The sequence below is a fragment of the Talaromyces rugulosus genome, chromosome III (genome assembly GCF_013368755.1).
Source record: "Talaromyces rugulosus chromosome III, complete sequence".
NCBI classification, from domain to species: domain Eukaryota; kingdom Fungi; phylum Ascomycota; class Eurotiomycetes; order Eurotiales; family Trichocomaceae; genus Talaromyces; species Talaromyces rugulosus.
In genome coordinates this window covers 1,564,475-1,581,290 of record NC_049563.1, presented here as the reverse complement: position 1 = coordinate 1,581,290, position 16,816 = coordinate 1,564,475, and the positions used below count along the sequence as shown (strand labels likewise).

Genomic DNA, 16,816 nt, shown 5'->3' with positions numbered 1-16,816 from the left:
AGGCCCTGGTCAGCGGGTGATTTGGGCGTGGTTTGCCTGTGCATTCGCCGACAAGCAAGACAGAAGAAGCAGCAGGAGAAGCAGTTTGCAAAAGTTCAGATCAATCAATTGCTTCTTTTGACATGCAGAGAGACCTGTAAGAGTCAGGAGATCCGTGTGGTTATCCCAATAGCCGCCGGCAAGCAAGCTATAGGCGAGTTGAAAGTGAGGCTGCTGACAGCACTAGAGCTCGGACAGAGCGCGGTTGTTTTCTTTTTCTTTGTTTTTTCTTTTTTCTTTTTTCTTTTTATTTCCCTTTTCCCGTACAGGGGCCCTGGCTATCACATGCAGGAGATGTTAGCAAGGAATGGCACGAGAATGCAGGAATGGACGCAGGATATGGATATGCTCAGAGACGAGAACAAGACAAGACGACGCGCCCTGAACAGCTTGACTCGAGATGGTCGAAAACGGAATAGCCCGAAGCGGAAGGTGGAGCCAGCGCAGCATCAAGCTCGGCGTATACAGTATGCTACTAATAATCCTGAAAGGACAGCGATTATCCAGCGGTATATGCGATCCGAAGACGGATGCGGCAGGGTTTGTTTGCTGAGGTGTTGTGGGCGAGGAAGAAGGACAAGAAAAGACACAGACAGAGACACGATGAGGTAAGACGGAGCATCACACGCGCATCACATCACGTACGTACCTTGGCTTGTTGGGATTGCAGCACAATCGAAATAAGCAAGTCTTGTAGTTCCGGAAAAAAAGAAAAAAGATGTGTATAGTGAGATGCAAGTATGCGACGCCGAAATGAGGGAGAATAATGCCGAGTCCCTTTGATAGCCGCAAACGGAAGCAAATTGATGTGTAGCAGTATCAGGAGAGAATAAAGAAGAAGAAGAAGAAGAAGAAGAAGAAGAAGAAATAACAATAATAAGAATTAAAATTGGTACAAAGCAATCCCAATAAATAATAACTTATCATTTCCCGCCGAATTATTTATTGATCCTTTTTGCTTGACTACGTCTATCCCGGGTGGCGCACCCTGCTGAGCCGACTGAACCCAACGAGCTCCATAAGCTTCAAGATCACTCCCAGACACAGCTGAACATTGCATCGAATGGATTGCTGCTTGCCACCGTCTGTTGTGCTAGCGAAACTAGGGCCAATCCTCCCGCCAGGAACAGGCGTATCATCGCGCTTCGTTTGACCAGCACAGCCGCAGTCCATTCGCCGTCGTGATTCGCAAGCAACCTATTGTGTGTGTGTGTTTTTTTGACTGGTCGAAAATTGACAATGCATGTAAGTTGGTTACAAATAAGACCGGTCGCGTTCGAAATAATTTAGGAAAAGGCGATCGGAGCCGCCGTCCTGGATGGTGCTATGCAAATTAGGGCAAATCCCGACGCCGTGGCTCCGACAAGACTGTGGCACAGATCATGACGATACAACATATTTAATACTAATCAGCAAAGTGGCGTGTGTGTGGAGCAGACGCGATTCATGCAGGCGATTCCATCTCGCTTCTCCCATTCTTATTTGAACACGCGCAGATGGTTTCACTGCTGCCTCGAGCTGAGCGCCTGCGACACGCCGTGATTGGCTTTTGCCCATGGAGGCGAGTCTACTATGGCCAGAGCATGTCTTGTGCTTAAATTAGGCTTCTCCACGCCATCGATGGCAATGGCGGCCTATAATGTTGTTTCTCGTCTACTTGGTATTGTACATAGTGGGCCGTAGGGCTTTCCCTGCAGATGTATAATACCGATCGTATAGATCATGGGATAATCATATGACTAGTACGTACATACATGTACTACGTATCTCGGCTTTTTGTTGTCTGACCAAGTGATATGCGATCTAATAATAATAATAATACTCGGATTCAGCCACTTGCCTGTTTGGGTAACTGGCAGCGAGTACTTGTATCAAATGCTTTCACAGAACGACATGTTCTTATACAGCCAGCAATTGCCACTTATGTAGCATGTCATTAGCCTAGACTTTATTTGTGTCCCTGGATAGGCTTGGGCTGGTACGGCTCCTCGAGATACCTGACCTCGTCCTCTGTCAGCGTCTTGCCCTTGACCTCGACCGCCTCATCCAGTCGCTCCAGGCTGCTGAACCCGACAATCGGGGTCGTCTTCTTTTGAATAATCCACGCCAGCGCCACCTGACTCATCGTCCAGCCCTTTTTACCGGCAACTTCCTCGACGCGACGCACAATCTCCTGGTCCGCCGCACTAAACTCCCTCTTGGACTCCTGCCATCGGTCCGTCTTGCCCTGTTGTGACAGTGGGCGTGCCAGAATGCCGCTGTTGAGAGGGCCCCAGGGAATCCGGCCGACCCCAGTCTCATCGCAGAACTTGTTCATCTCGCGCTCTTCTTCGCGGTATAGCAGGGAGTAGTGGTTTTGCATGCTGATGAACTTGGTCCACCCGCGCTTCTCGGCGATGAACTGCAATTGAGCAAATTGGTCTTGCGTGGATTAGTAGAAATATAAAAACAAGTAGAGTATCACTTACATGTCCACATCGAACTGGCGCCGATATATCGCACCTTTCCGGACTCGACCAGATCGTGCAGGGCTTTCATTGTCTCCTCGGGCGGGACGGTATAGTCGAAACGCTACGTACGTATAAAATCATTCAAGTCAGTGGAAACTATTTCAAAGGATATAAACCTACGTACGTGGATTTGAAGAAGATCGATATAGTCCGTCTGCAGCCGCTCCAGCGACGCATTCACCGCATTAAAAATGGCCGCGCGCGACAGCCCATACTGATTGACATAGTCCTTATGCCCCGTAAAATGCTCTGGATACGACAAGTACCGCACCGCTGGCTGCTCCACGGCCGGAAAGTAGCATTTGGTCATGAGCACCAGCTTATGCCGCGGAATCTCGAATTTCCGGATCGCTCGCCCGATCATCTCCTCACTGACTCCCCCCGAATAAGCGTTGGCTGTGTCCCAGGTGTTGAGGCCCCGGTCGTATGCGCCCTTGAGCAACTTGCCGACTTTTTCTTCGTCGTCTTCGAGCCAGGCGCGCCAGTCCTTGTGGCCAAAGGACATGCCGCCCAGGATGGGCACTGAGACGCGCAGCCCAGACGAGCCTAGTTGCGCATACGAAACTTTGGTTTCGTCGAAACGCTGCTTGAACAGCGGGGGGAGTTCGGCCATGATGTCGTTTTCCGAGTATAGTATCTATCTTCAATTGATCCAGATGCGGGGTGTGTAAACAGGACACTGAAAATCGAGGGGCTGTATTTGTGCCTAGAGGGTCCCACCGATAAATAAATTCTCCGTTAGTAGTACTTTACATCTTCCAAGATCAACATAATCTGTATCGCCGAATGAATCAGCGGCCAATGGCTCGTCGAACTAGTTGTTAGTTCTTCGTTTATCTCCATCGCACTTTAGGCGATAAGCTTAACGCCGGGGATGCGACTGTCTATGCGTTGAGTTGACTGCCTTTTCAAATGTTTAAAAGATGCATTGATAATTCAACAGCAGTCAGTTGATTCAATTGAAGATTGTTTACTTGGAGCTTCAAAGTTTGTTGTTAGGTCGGACATCAATTAAATCAATGACAAAGAGAAATAGTTATGTATTAAGAAACGCCGTATTCAATGATATACTACTTTACAAGTTACATCTAAGGGGGAAAAATTTTCCAAATCACCGCTCTGCAAGCATGTTCTTCACGCTGCTATAGTACTGCGGCAGCACATACTTGGAAATCTCCTCCTTGGCAAGCCATTTGTAGTCCTTGATGTCCAGCGTGTTGCTGCTAAGATCCGCCTGTCCGCCCATGATGCGGCCCTTGATGAAAAAAGTCTTTTCGCCGGCCACCAGTTCTTGGCTCTTTTCGTCGGGTTTCGGTGCCTTGAACGAGTACGCGTGGTGTCCGATCGGGTGGAAGCCGACAAACCAGGTGTTCATGTTGATACCGGCGGATTCGGAGAGGGTGCGCTCAGCGGCCTGTTTAATGTTAGTTTGCGGAATCGATAGAGAGAGAAAAAAAACATACGCCGCGCAAGTTCTCTTCAAGCCCAATGTGTGAGCTGGGAAACTTCCAGTATCCCTCCTTCGTCTGAACGAGAAGGTACAAAGTTCTCTGGAGAAGACGATCGAGACTCTTTTGGTCGTTTGCCTGGTCGGCTTCCGTGACTCTCGGCAACGGTCGCTGAATGTCCACTTTCTTGGTCGTGTTTCCCTCGGACGACGTCGTAGTGACCACCTCTGCATCCTGCAACAGCATCTCAGTCTGATGGGTCGGTTCCGACTCGGCCGCGCCAAGCAGAAGCTCGTCGTTCCACGCCTCCTTGGTGTACGCATTGTACTTGCCAATGTCGCGAGACGCAGTCGTGCGGTCCTTGTACTTTCTCTTCCAGTCCTCGTCCGCCGGCGTTCCGCGCTTGAAATAAAAATATCGGGTAAAAGGGAGCGCTAACCGCTCGTTCAGTCGTCGTTGGTAAAAGTAAAACGCCTTCTCGAACGGGGTCAGGTCGCGAGTGATTTGCGGAGGGCGCGAGAGCACAATGCCGGCTTTGAGCGTGAACGAGGGCGTCACCGCCTCGGAGCTGGATGCAAGAGGGATCTCTGCATTTTGAATGTCGGACCCGGCAACTGTCGATGCTGCTGAGGCGTAGTTGCGCCGGCCGGGGCTGATTGTCTGTTGACAGCTTCTGCAAATTGCGGCATCAAATGTTGACGGGCCTAGGAAGAAACAAGTCAGCTATCGGCCACGCTCCTAGAAAACAGAAAAGAAACCCAATTAGACACAAGGGGGAGAAACTTACGCAGAAGCCCTGCGATTTTCCGCGCACTATTGGATCCAGACGACATGTTCACGTCTGTCTTGCCAGATTTCCGCCGTCGCCAACACGGAGACTCGCGAGAAAAAGTTCACAGCTCGTCCGGTCCGTTCGGCGCTAGTCCCGACACGGCTAGCCGCGGCGTGACCAGCCAAAGCCCAAAACCAAATTCAATTTTCTCTTTTCTCCTTCTTCTTCTTCTTCTTCTTCTCTACAGCACCCATCCTTATCATCACCTGGTTGTTACTTTCCGCCACAACCTGTTGACCATTTAGTGGTGCTCAGACCGAGCATTGCAGCCATTTTTCGCTAGCGGTACCTTCTTTTTCAAGGTGTACGGTTAGATAGACGCTGCGCACATTCTTATTTATTTTATCTTAGTATTTCCTATTGTTTTTCATCTGTCAAGATTTCAAAATGCAATAATGATAATTAGCTGCGCCACCAAGATCAATTGATATGCTGATGCAAAATCTTCAAATGCCGTTCCCTCTAACACTCCTCCCTCGCTTCAAATCACGTCTCGCCGTCCAATGCGCACACTCTCTCACTTGTCCCAAACACGCGTAGTTTATTACCGTAGACTTTCCAAACAGGAGAAGAAAAGGGTGGAATCAACTTCGCCTCATCGTCGCTCGTTTCATCTGACTCGTCGGGGCTGTCCGTGTCTTCAGGGAGCGTGTCGAATAGGTTCTGATGAGCAAACTTTGACTGCAGCTCGGCAAAAGACAAGCCCTTCAAAGGTGCTGCTGGTTTTTTCACAACATCTACTACTATCGGTTGATGCGTTGGTTTGGTCTTAGGAATTTGTGGTTCTGCTGTCGTGCGACGTCGAGCCTGGGGCAGCTGGCTGGCTTGTTTGATAAAGTTCTTTGCGGTTAAAAAGCTGTCGTATCCGGCTTCATGCAGATGCTGTGCTCGTCGATAGCGAGTGTGCTTTGCATCAATCACTAGGTTTTGGTTAGCCAGGATCTATCATCAGAAGTGTCTACTACTCACCAATCTCTGGATCCGTGATGCCTTTGAGAGCTTCGTCCATACTCCCCAGCGACGCAATAGGGTTGACGTCGCCGCAGTCATGCGTGAACATGTATTTTGTGTCAATGAGTAGAGGGAACTTGGCATGCACCAGCTTGACAAAGTCTTCCACACGATCCGGCAGTTCGCCGAAGAAACACTGCCACATGTAGACGACATCGGTGAAAAGGTTGTGTCCGACAACAGGCGGTCTGTTCTTTTGAAGGTTTGCCTTGAGACTCTCTGCAAAGTTCTTAACAGCTGTTTCCCTAGAAAGATTTCCACAATCCAGAACCACAGGGTCGAATATTTTTGCCTCTAGCTGAGAAAGATCGCCTCCCGTGAGCGCTTCAATGATCCATCGGAAACCTCTCTGCTCGATCAGACGCTTTTCAGCACGCTGGGTCTTTTGCTGAAGAATTCCTTCTTCTCGCTTCTCGTCGTATCGCGTAATCGTTACAAAATCGTTTCTCCCAACTGTCGTAAGCAAAGGATATTCCGTTTCGACCAGCTGATGCACAAGCCGCTTCTGAAACCGATTCAAGCTTGTCACAGTGGGCTTACCCTTGAACATTTTGGATTGTCGAGATGGAACATTCAAGTAATCCGCCGCTCTCTTTTTTTTTCCCCTCTCCTTTTCAGCTATAACATTCCCCAAAACCAAGCTGTGCTTCAACTTACCTCGCCGCCAGCCACCCATTCATCGATATCCTTTCGGACCACAGCAAGAAAGGCCACAGATTCCGCATTCTCTTTTTTGGAAAGTTTCATCTGCACAACTGTTTCGCTTCGAGAATGGCTACTGTGTTTGCAAGCCTCTTTGATAGCCAGCTCTTCCTCCTTTTGCGTCAAGTACCGCACGCCTTGAGTGAATGGGGTATCTATTCTGAAGTTTGTTTTCAGAAGAAATTGAATCGCTAAAAAATTTATATATTGCCGCTTAGTATATGCTAGAGAACAGTAGTAGCTCAGAGAGTTAATCACCGCCACTTGATATGCTGAATATGCGATCGATTCCTAGTATCGGGTCGACCAGCGGGCTGAGATGCACGTTGTACGGCTTGAGTGTGTATGTTCCTTGTTCTCTGACATCAACGACTTTACACAAAATGCATCATGCGACTTAGATCCTACCTGACACAGGGTCTTCATGGGCAATCGTCAGGCCTACCTGCAGAATCTGGAATTTCTCGGCGGCTTCTTTGATGTCCGCATATCGCTCTTGGAGAGGAGCCACACGGCGAGCCGAGTCAAAGGGTCTTTGTGCGGCAATGCCAGAGAACTCAAAGTCAAGAGCCACGAAGCTGCAGCTGCTGAGGTGCTGCAGGATCTCTGGTAAATGGAGAGACCATGTTTGGACGGTTACCGTGTCCCATTCGGCGTCATCCATTTGTGCTTTTCAAAGTGGGTTGATGATGCTAAGCGGAAGGGGAATGCAAACGGGAGGGAAATTTAAATACATTCATCCCAGCTGACAACCAGGTGACTCACCCTGATAATTGACATGATATTGGGTTTGCTGTCAAACTAAGATTCAACTACATACTTTTCAATGTTCAATTCTTGTCAAGTCGGATAATCTGATTAGTACATGTAACATTCAAGTGAGCAGAAACAAAGCCAATGTTTATTCTTGACATGTACGTGCCCATCCGACAGATCTGACCAGTTGACGAACTCGGGGTGTCTAACACAACCGGCTTACTATACACAAATATAGCTTTGAGATGCCAGACGCGCTTCGGCTCGCACTGGGCTGAGCATTCCTCACATGCAGTCTTATGGATGTCTCCGCATGGCCGGTTCAAGGTATACAATCACAGATCAACCACAGAACAAGTGAACCATGGCCCGTCAACCATAATTCTCTAGACAGCAGCTAATCATCAAAACACACTACAACACAATAAACAACAGACAAAATAATGAGCAACTTATTTATAAGAGAGAAAGAACCCCGGATGGTGCTATCCCGATCGGGCATAGCGGCAGCCGCACCAGCCGAGCCGAGGATAAGCTGCGTCGAGCTGCTTTCAACTGCTTCAGTTCTACCAGCTTAGCTGTTCTTCTCATTCACTTGGAACACTTTCTACAACTATACATACATTCCTCTCTCATCCCTCATAGCCCGTGAATCAAGCACCGACTCGCCCTTACGTTGCCATCATGGCCAACGACCTGTCGTCGTCGTCGCAGTCGCTCTACGCCTCAACCTCGTCGCTGCCGAACTCGAAGCAATGCTCTCAAACATACAAATCCGCCTCGCAATTATTCCTCACGCGCCGTCTGCAAGAGTCGCTGACTACTCTCACCCCAATCATCACCACAACTCCTTCTGCTACTACCGCCGAGGACCTGCCCACGACCAATGGCAGTGGCGACAGTGCATTCGCTCCGATCGCCTTTGCTTCGAGCAACGTCAGAATAAAAGTGTGGAATCTGTACATTACACTGCTGAGCAATATTGTCGACTTGGGTCCCGAAGACGGCAAGATCGAGTTTGGCCAGAAGGAGTGGAAGGCCCTGGTGGCCAAGGTCCGAGACGGCACAGTCTGGGAGGAGATTGTGCAAGCCGGTTACCAGGGCAGGGAGGGCTCGGTTGATGCAGACGTTGTCTCTAACCTGTGAGTGTGAAATTCTCTATTGCAGCTTTTGTTTTTGGGGGCGTGTACTAATTCATCTCAGGGGAACGTTACTATTGACGCACTCGGCCTCGCAAGCGCTTAACCAACAACGACTAGAAACATATCTCTCCGCCTACGGCCAGCCCAACCTCGACGTCGCCGCACATTTGGCAAACAACTCGGAATCCGATGTACGGCGACTGAGCCGCAATGGCGGCACAGATACTCCAAAGGACCTCAGCGCCCGTGTCAAAATCATCGAGTTATTCACCCTGCACGTTCTCCCGCGAAACGAAGAGTGGGAATATGCTACAGAATTCATTCAACTGAGCGAAGTGCTCGACGAAGAACGAAAGGAATCGTTCCTGCAAACCCTCACCGACCTCAAAGAAGAAAAGGAGCGAGGCATCCAACGCGCCGCTGAACTGCAGCGCGAAAAGGAGGCAGAGATAGAGCGGCAAATACAGGAGGAAGAGAAACGCAAAAAGGCCGAGGCTGTCGAGCAGCGGCCACAGAAAAATGGAACGGGCCACAAGCGGACAAGCACAGAAACAGATTATGGGATTGAGAAAAACCGGCCGAATGGCGTGGCCAAGGGGCGGTCAACCAAGACTGAGAAATCCTCTACCAGTAAACCATCATCATCGTCGTCAGCATCAGGACGCACATCATTTCCACCGTCGTCGTCGTCATCATCAAAGAACGTCAAGAAGACAGAAAAAGCCGCAGCGCCCGTTTCACGGCGGCTGCATGGTGTGTACAACCTGCTTCGAAATATCCTGCAGAACGTCAAACACTCGGTCGTCGGCAACCCCATGGCGTTTTTGCGGACAATTCTATTCACACTTGGAATACTCATGGCTCTGAGTCGACAAGACATGCGTGAGCGAATCCGACGGTTGACCGACTCGGGCTGGCAAAAAATACGGGGGACCGTTGGCATGGGCATGAAGGTTAGTTATATCTAATATGATAGATGAATAGCGGGAGTACGGATTGTATATATTCTTTACATGTATCTTATTCAATTCAATGAAGGGTAAACAAAATCACATGTAAATCTTTCGGCCGGCATGGACAGGTCAACTGATTCGCCTACAAGGCTACAATTATACTTTTACAACACGTTGACATTCTTACCCCATCTATACCTAAATAGTAGATGCCAAGGTTAGCCACTCGTCGTTTTATCGCCTTGCTTCAGCCTCATGGGTTTGGGCAGAGAAAATGGCCGTCACTTATAGTATATATAGATCTCTATACTCTCCAAAATCAAAAGAGTTCTTTCTCAATCACCCATCTTCGAAACATCAACTCAAGCCTCCAATTAGAAAAATGCCATAGTAAGACTTCGTTCCACTCATGACTGTCCATATGCCTCACTAAAATACATACTGCAAGCAACTCAAATCCAGGCGGTGATGACTATCTTCCACCTATGCCAACCAGAGAAGCTCCGCCAGGCTGGAACCAACATGTACAAAACACCGCAGTGAGCGCAAGAGCCATGGACCAGGCCTTTTGCCCGCACAACAATATATACTACACGCACCAGCAGTCGGCCTACTGCAAGGCGCGTCCAGTATCTTCGAGTGTGCTGTTTTGTAACCGGCTGTTTTGGCAACAACTGCGTCAATATTGTCCGGATTGCGGGGGATCATGGGATACTTCGCGGCAACATTGTGGCTTCCACTGAGATTTAATTATGGTTAAACAATACTATAGCAGTTGAATGCACTAGTTACATGTATAAGAATCCTAAAATAGCGGCTAAACCGCCGGCAGAAAGAACAACCGCCGGCATTGTCGCCGAGTCCCCGGCGGACGATAAGGCGATCTGCACAAGATAAATAATTCTTCGTCTTTTCTTAACAGCGTACAATTCACACAATTCATACACCGACATGATATATCGCCGAGAGGTTTTTCTGCTTGGTGTTGTATAGCCTTGTCGGTCAATTATGGGCGCGGAGAAGACTTTGGAGCAGGATGCAAATTTGACTTTGACCAACAACAACAACAATGACATTAATCAGATCAATGAGGCTAATAATACGCCAGAAGAGCAAGCAGAATCAAAAGAAAGCACCCTCAAGAAAATCGCCCTCTTCATCCTGAGTCAATGGCTCCTCATCGGCATGGGCGTTGCCTGCGTGCTGGCATATTTTTTCCCCAACGTCGCCAAACACGGCGGCGTCATCCGGTCTGAATATTCCGTGCTATACGGAGCCGTGGCGCTTGTTTTCTTCATTTCGGGCCTGAGCATCCCGCGCCAGAAGCTCTACACGCACATGTTCAACTGGCGTCTGCATGTGCTGGTGCAAGTAACCTCGTTTCTCTTCGTGCCGGCCGTCGTGGTCGCCCTGGTGCATCTCATCGTAGCCACCGATCCAGCAGCGCATATCGACCGAGCCGTGTTGGCGGGTTATATACTTACCGCATGTATCCCGACAACCATTGCCTCGAACGTGGTGATGACGCGCGCAGCTGGCGGCGACGACGCAGCCGCGCTGGTCGAAGTGCTCATTGCGAATTTCCTGGGTCCGTTTATGACGGCCGGATGGACGGTGTCCCTGATCCCCAAGACACCTGAATTCGCGCCGTGGCGAGACGGCGGCAGCAGTAATATGAGCGGCATGTACAAGGACGTCTTCAAGCAGCTCGGCCTAAGTGCACTGCTACCTCTGATTATCGGGCAGTTGGTGCGGTGGACATGGGAGAGACAGATAACCGCGCTGCTCCAACGATTCTACGTCGCAAAACTCAGCACGGCGTGCATGTTGCTCCTCATCTGGACCACTTTTTCATCAGCGTTTGCTACGGGGGCGCTCCAGCAGCTGTCCACGCAGAGTATCGTCTTTACTGTGCTTTTCAATGTGGCTTTGTACTTGTTTTTGACAGTCGTATGCTTTTACGCCGCACAGCCGCCTGCCTTTATTCGCAAGGGGACCTGGGGCAAACGTATTTTCCGTCCTGCGCCGCCCGAAGAGACAATTGCCATCTGTTTTTGCGGGCCGGCAAAGACGACGGCGCTGGGAATTCCGTTGCTATACGCCATGTATACATCGATGGACCTCTTTACCAAGGCCAAGACGTCGATTCCGGTGTTGTTGTATACGACGGAGCAGATCTGCGTGGCGCATTTTATGGTGTATGTTTTGCGGCGGTGGAAAAGACGGCTGGAGGGGAAGGGGATTCAGGATGAGGAGAATGCAGTTACGGGATAGACTATATATATATATATATATATATATTCTATATATTTCATCAATTGATCTATATAATGTCAGAATATCTATGATGTCAGATCACATGCAGATAAGCCGACTTCCCCACAACCCGATAAGATACGCTCGATAAGGAATCCAGCTCGACAGAGAACAGCTTCAAAGTCGCCAAAATAGCAGGGAAACGATCCAAATTAACACAGAATAAAAATCCAAAGATAGAAAACAATACCTTGACAAAATCCATGACTCATTTTATTTACTCCCATGTATTACCGGCAAAAGGTACCTCCCAGTCGGGCCGGAATTCGGAACCAGTTACAACAGCCTCGGCTTGTCGAGAACCAGAGAAACGACAGGAAATCAACCGGCTTCACCCGCAAACGGGCGACTTTGAAAGCATCAAAAGTCAGATGACTCACTACCTTGAGAGAGTTTCTGTTTCTTATGACGACAGGGCCCCAGAGCCGATCAGCGGCAAAGAAAAGGCAGAAAAGGCACCACTTCACATGCCAAACCAGATACACAAAGTTCTGCAATTGGCTGCGTGGGTTTTCGTGACCTAAAAGGGTTTCTGGATGTATTCCCAGTTCATTGCTAGTAGATTCGATTGATTGGACCAGGCAAGGTGATCGTTGGTTTCAATTTCCCACTTTAACCTCGGGATTGTGGTTTTTGTTTCAAGCTGTGCTATATAGATAGACTCCGTAGCTGGCAACGGGCCTGGGCAGATGGTTTACATAGCCGAGACGGTGAAACGTTAAATCTTCTACTGGTTCCGTGTTATTAAAAAGCAATTGATTTTTCTTTTCAACATCGAATGCTGCTGCTCCTCCTTTCACGTTCCTTGTCGCCGTTGACAGCTCCCAGCTCACCTTCCGCTCGCCCGCTGTGTCCGGGTCGGTCCCGCCACCCTGTAACCAAGGTAAAGCTAAATACTGCTTGAAGAGCAAAAAAGTCCGGGGGAAGCTAGCGGGGGATCTCGCTTTGAATTGGACGATTGCTGACTGCTGGTGACACATCTGTAGCTTTCGCTTTTGTACAGTTTTTGTCAATAACCTCGACTATACTATACTATACTATACTATACAGTCTAAAGTGACCTAACCTGCTCGACGCAGCAAGACACGCGACAGTCTCAGCTGAGAGACATCAATCCGATTCAGCACCTTGCGATAAATCACACTCTGAAATCATGGCCACGAAATCCTCGCCCAATGGCAATGGCAAGAAGCCGGCGTCGGCTGCCACCAACTTTATTGGTACTTGACTCCCTGACTTGCATTGCAATAGCACGGCTAATGGTGAATAGCTGGCGGTGGAGCAGGAATGATGGAGGCTCTTGCCTGCCATCCATTGGGTATGTCCGCGTTTACTTTTTTGTTAATGGGCAGATTCTAACAGCAGACTAGACACTATCAAAGTCCGAATGCAGCTTTCGCGAAGGGCACGGCAGCCTGGTGTATGTACCATCTTACTCCAAATAGATGCACAGACTAACACACACACACAGGCCAAACCGCGCGGCTTCGTGGCGACCGGCGCCGACATTGTCAAGCGAGAGACAGCCCTCGGTCTCTACAAAGGTCTTGGAGCGGTGCTGGGCGGGATCATTCCGAAGATGGCTATTCGGTTCACATCGTACGAAAAGTACAAGCAATTCTTGTCGAATAAGGAGACTGGGCAAACCTCGCGAAAGGGGACGTTCCTCGGTGAGTCTATTGGCTGTTAGTTTACTTGACAGAACTGACATAAACAAAAAATAGCCGGTCTCGCTGCAGGTGTCACGGAAGCCGTCGCCATCGTCAACCCGATGGAAGTTATCAAGATCCGGCTGCAAGCGCAGCATCACTCGTTGTCCGACCCGCTGGACACGCCCAAGTACCGCAGCGCGCCGCACGCGCTGTTCACCGTCGTCAAGGAAGAAGGCTTCAGCACACTGTACCGCGGTGTATCGCTGACAGCGCTGCGACAAGGCACCAACCAAGCGGCCAACTTCACGGCCTACACCGAACTCAAAGCCGCGCTGCAACGGTGGCAACCCGAGTACTCGAACAGCGAGCTACCTTCGTGGCAGACGACCATCATCGGTCTGATCTCGGGCGCCATGGGCCCCTTCTCAAACGCGCCCATCGACACGATCAAGACGCGTCTGCAGCGCACACCGGCCGAGCCCGGGCAGTCGGCTGTTTCTCGGATCACGGCGATTGCGAGCGAAATGTTCAAGCAAGAAGGCGCCAAGGCGTTTTACAAGGGCATCACGCCGCGTGTCATGCGAGTGGCGCCGGGCCAGGCAGTGACGTTCACCGTGTACGAGTATCTGAAAGGGAAGCTGGAGAAGAGCAACTGGTCTCTGGCGGGGGGGAAATATGAGGAGTAGAGTAGGAAGTTGATGGTGATACCACGGGCTGTTGCTTTTGCATATCCTGCATGTCCATTGAGGCTGTACATACATTGGATGAATAGATATTGTTGAATGTTGAATGTTTTCATTGTCTTGTGAATAATGGAAGGATAGACATGGACCAAACAGGACAAACAGCGCAAACCCTGCAAACACTCCCCAGGCAGCCGCCCGCTAACCCCAACGCAGCCTAGCGCCCTCGCCCTCCCACAGCTATAAAAAGGCTTCTTCCTCCCGCTCTTTTTCACTTCTTTTTCTTCTTTTCTTTCCCCATCCTAGTGCACGGGCAGTTCGATCACCAGTGAGGATTTCATCCGAGGTATCGATTTTGCTAGTTGAAAACTACCATAGTTTGACCGCTTCGACCGGCCTCCGGGTCGGTTGGGAATTTTTGATTACAACCTTTTCTTGACTTGTTCCGACACAGTTTCTCTGGAAGCTTGTGGCGAGCAAATGCAACTTCCAGTCTTTCTGCCTTGTGTGGAGCTGGGATGTGGAAAAACCTCTTCTTCATTTCATTGCTGCGTCGTCCTTGCGATGGCCTGTAGAGAAGTGTTGATATTATTCAGTAAATAGTCGCGACGCGCTGTTGTGTTTCGTGATCAGCGAGGTTAACGCCTTGCACACACATCCCCAACTTCCCCAAGTAGTTCTACATACCATGGCTCACTACAAACACGCTTTCTAGCTACCGAAAGAACTCATTCCATGTATTTCTGGATCGTTTCTGAATCTTCGATGCCATTAAAATTTAAATTTGCTTGCCCCACAGCCGAGGCTGTTTTGACTTTTGAGTCTCGACGCGACCGGCTCAGCTCCACTTGGCCTCACCCTTCATGACGACACTACTTGCATATTCATATAATCTTCATCTGTGTGATATACAGTACGTGCATCAACCGATTCTTGTATTCTCGACATGGCTCGCGAATTCGACCTGATCCTGCTGGGCCCAACAGGCTACACGGGCAAGTTCACCGCCGAATACCTATACAAAGCGTTCCCAACCACCCTCAAATGGGCGCTTGCCGGCCGCTCAGCCTCCAAAATCGAGGGCGTCCTCAGGGAGATACAGGCCGAGAATGTTGGCAGTGCGGAACCTGGTGAGTTGTCATCACGTCAGATCTTTTTTTTTTTAAAAGCTAACCGCGTAGAAATCATCCCTGTGCAATTGAACAAATCAGAGCTCGATGCTCTGGCGAAACGGACGCGCCTGATTATCAACTGCGTTGGGCCGTATCATTTGTACTCGACGCCGGTCGTTGAGGCATGTGCTGAGAATGGCACGCATTATGTCGACGTGTCAGTACTTTTCCTGCACTCTTTAAGACTTGCTCTGACGTGAAGCTATCAGGACTGGAGAAACGCCGTGGCTTAAACGGATTGTCCCCAAATACCACGAGACCGCCAAAAAGAATGGGGCAATTGTGAGTCTTTTTCTTCTTCTTCCTGTCTTGCAAGTCATTTCACCAGCTAATAAAACAGATGGTCCCATCCTGCGGTGTCGAAAGCTTTCCTGCCGACATCGTCGCCTGGCTAGCCATTGACCATGCGCGGAAAAAGCTATCAGCCGAGCCCACTGATGCAGTAGGCTGCATTTACGACTTCAAGTACGATCCTCTCTCGTAAGAGAGAGAAAACCCCACTGACAGCAAGTACAGATCAGCCGGCCTTAGCGGTGGCACCGCTTACTCCATCCTCAGCACAATCGAAAGCATGAGCTTTTCCGACCTCCTCAAGTTCAGCGACAGCCAGGGCCTTGTTGCCTCCCCGCGTCCACCAGCGCCGCAAAAATCGCTCTTGGAACTCGTTTCGGGCGCTCGCCAAGTGCCCGACCTGGGCGCGCTGACGACATGTCCGACAACGGTGGCCGACGAGTCGATTGTGAACCGCAGCAGCACGCTCATGCCGGCCCATTACGGACCCAACTTTTCGTTCCGCCAGTATCTGCGCGTCAGCAATGTTTTCACGGCAACGCTTTTCCACTACGCCTTCACCATCGGTATTGGTCTCTTGGTTTTTGCTCCCTTTCGCTGGCTAGTCCGTCAGGTCTGGCCTGCGCCTGGTACTGGGCCGACAAGGGAAGAAACCAAAAACGATATTTCAGAATGGCGTGTCGTCGTACCTACCAACCAGCTAGGGTCCACCGGTAAACCGAAAAAGGTCATGGGCAGTATCTTTTACCTGGGCGGCCACTACGAACTGACCGCGGTCGCGGTCAGCTGTGCTGCCAAAGCGATTCTGGAGCATGAGGACGAGGTCAAGAGCGTCTCGACCGGTCTTGTTACACCGGCGACGCTGGGGCAGGCGTATGTTGACGAGTTGGAAAATGGCGGGTTCAAGTTCCAGGTCAAGGTTTTGGATGAGTAGTGGATTTATTTTACGCACTATTTATTGTTTGACTAATTCACGCGGTATGTATATTTCAAGTGCGACCCTAAAAAGGAAACCCCTCGACCCTTTTTCCATCCACACCAGTAATTTACCGGCGCATTTACCAGGATCATTAAGATGGCGGAGGTTGCGAAGCCAATGCTTGCTGCTTACCTCTGCTGTACATGTATGGGGGCGGTCGGGCAACATGTCACATGCCATGTACGTGACCTATAGAGTATCATCATTTTTTATATTTACAATATGACTGGTAGGGTTACCTTTTCCATGTCGCCATGACCGCCTACGCCCTGCCACGTATACCCTCCTTCCTTTTTTTTTTTTCAGCTAAGCCACATTCTGTAGACTTCA

General features: G+C 49.8%; 6 protein-coding genes across 6 annotated transcripts; 3 read left to right on the top strand and 3 right to left on the bottom strand.

Moving 5' to 3' along the window:
• Nucleotides 1-1,987: 1,987 nt before the first annotated feature.
• Nucleotides 1,988-3,162, bottom strand: TRUGW13939_05407 (uncharacterized protein; the record flags this gene model as incomplete). The annotated part of the gene is made up of 3 exons (XM_035488570.1): nt 1,988-2,460; nt 2,508-2,610; nt 2,674-3,162. 3 exons carry the CDS (start codon nt 3,160-3,162, stop codon nt 1,988-1,990), a joined length of 1,065 nt encoding a protein of 354 aa, XP_035344463.1.
• A 498-nt stretch (nt 3,163-3,660) lies between these two features.
• TRUGW13939_05406 (uncharacterized protein) lies at nt 3,661-4,830 on the bottom strand (the record flags this gene model as incomplete). The annotated part of the gene is made up of 3 exons (XM_035488569.1): nt 3,661-3,963; nt 4,013-4,701; nt 4,785-4,830. The coding sequence occupies 3 exons, from the start codon at nt 4,828-4,830 to the stop codon at nt 3,661-3,663; spliced, it is 1,038 nt and encodes a 345-aa protein (XP_035344462.1).
• Nucleotides 4,831-5,315: 485 nt separating this feature from the next.
• On the bottom strand, nt 5,316-7,206 carry TRUGW13939_05405 (uncharacterized protein; the record flags this gene model as incomplete). The annotated part of the gene is made up of 5 exons (XM_035488568.1): nt 5,316-5,749; nt 5,799-6,432; nt 6,498-6,733; nt 6,801-6,893; nt 6,951-7,206. The coding sequence occupies 5 exons, from the start codon at nt 7,204-7,206 to the stop codon at nt 5,316-5,318; spliced, it is 1,653 nt and encodes a 550-aa protein (XP_035344461.1).
• Nucleotides 7,207-7,982: 776 nt separating this feature from the next.
• On the top strand, nt 7,983-11,667 carry TRUGW13939_05404 (uncharacterized protein; the record flags this gene model as incomplete). The annotated part of the gene is made up of 3 exons (XM_035488567.1): nt 7,983-8,440; nt 8,502-9,393; nt 10,387-11,667. The coding sequence occupies 3 exons, from the start codon at nt 7,983-7,985 to the stop codon at nt 11,665-11,667; spliced, it is 2,631 nt and encodes an 876-aa protein (XP_035344460.1).
• A 1,195-nt stretch (nt 11,668-12,862) lies between these two features.
• Nucleotides 12,863-14,047, top strand: TRUGW13939_05403 (uncharacterized protein; the record flags this gene model as incomplete). Its single annotated transcript, XM_035488566.1, has 5 exons — nt 12,863-12,929; nt 12,980-13,027; nt 13,080-13,129; nt 13,181-13,379; nt 13,434-14,047. 5 exons carry the CDS (start codon nt 12,863-12,865, stop codon nt 14,045-14,047), a joined length of 978 nt encoding a protein of 325 aa, XP_035344459.1.
• A 943-nt stretch (nt 14,048-14,990) lies between these two features.
• On the top strand, nt 14,991-16,441 carry TRUGW13939_05402 (uncharacterized protein; the record flags this gene model as incomplete). The annotated part of the gene is made up of 5 exons (XM_035488565.1): nt 14,991-15,174; nt 15,226-15,373; nt 15,426-15,498; nt 15,557-15,681; nt 15,733-16,441. 5 exons carry the CDS (start codon nt 14,991-14,993, stop codon nt 16,439-16,441), a joined length of 1,239 nt encoding a protein of 412 aa, XP_035344458.1.
• Between the last annotated feature and the right edge of the window lie 375 nt (nt 16,442-16,816).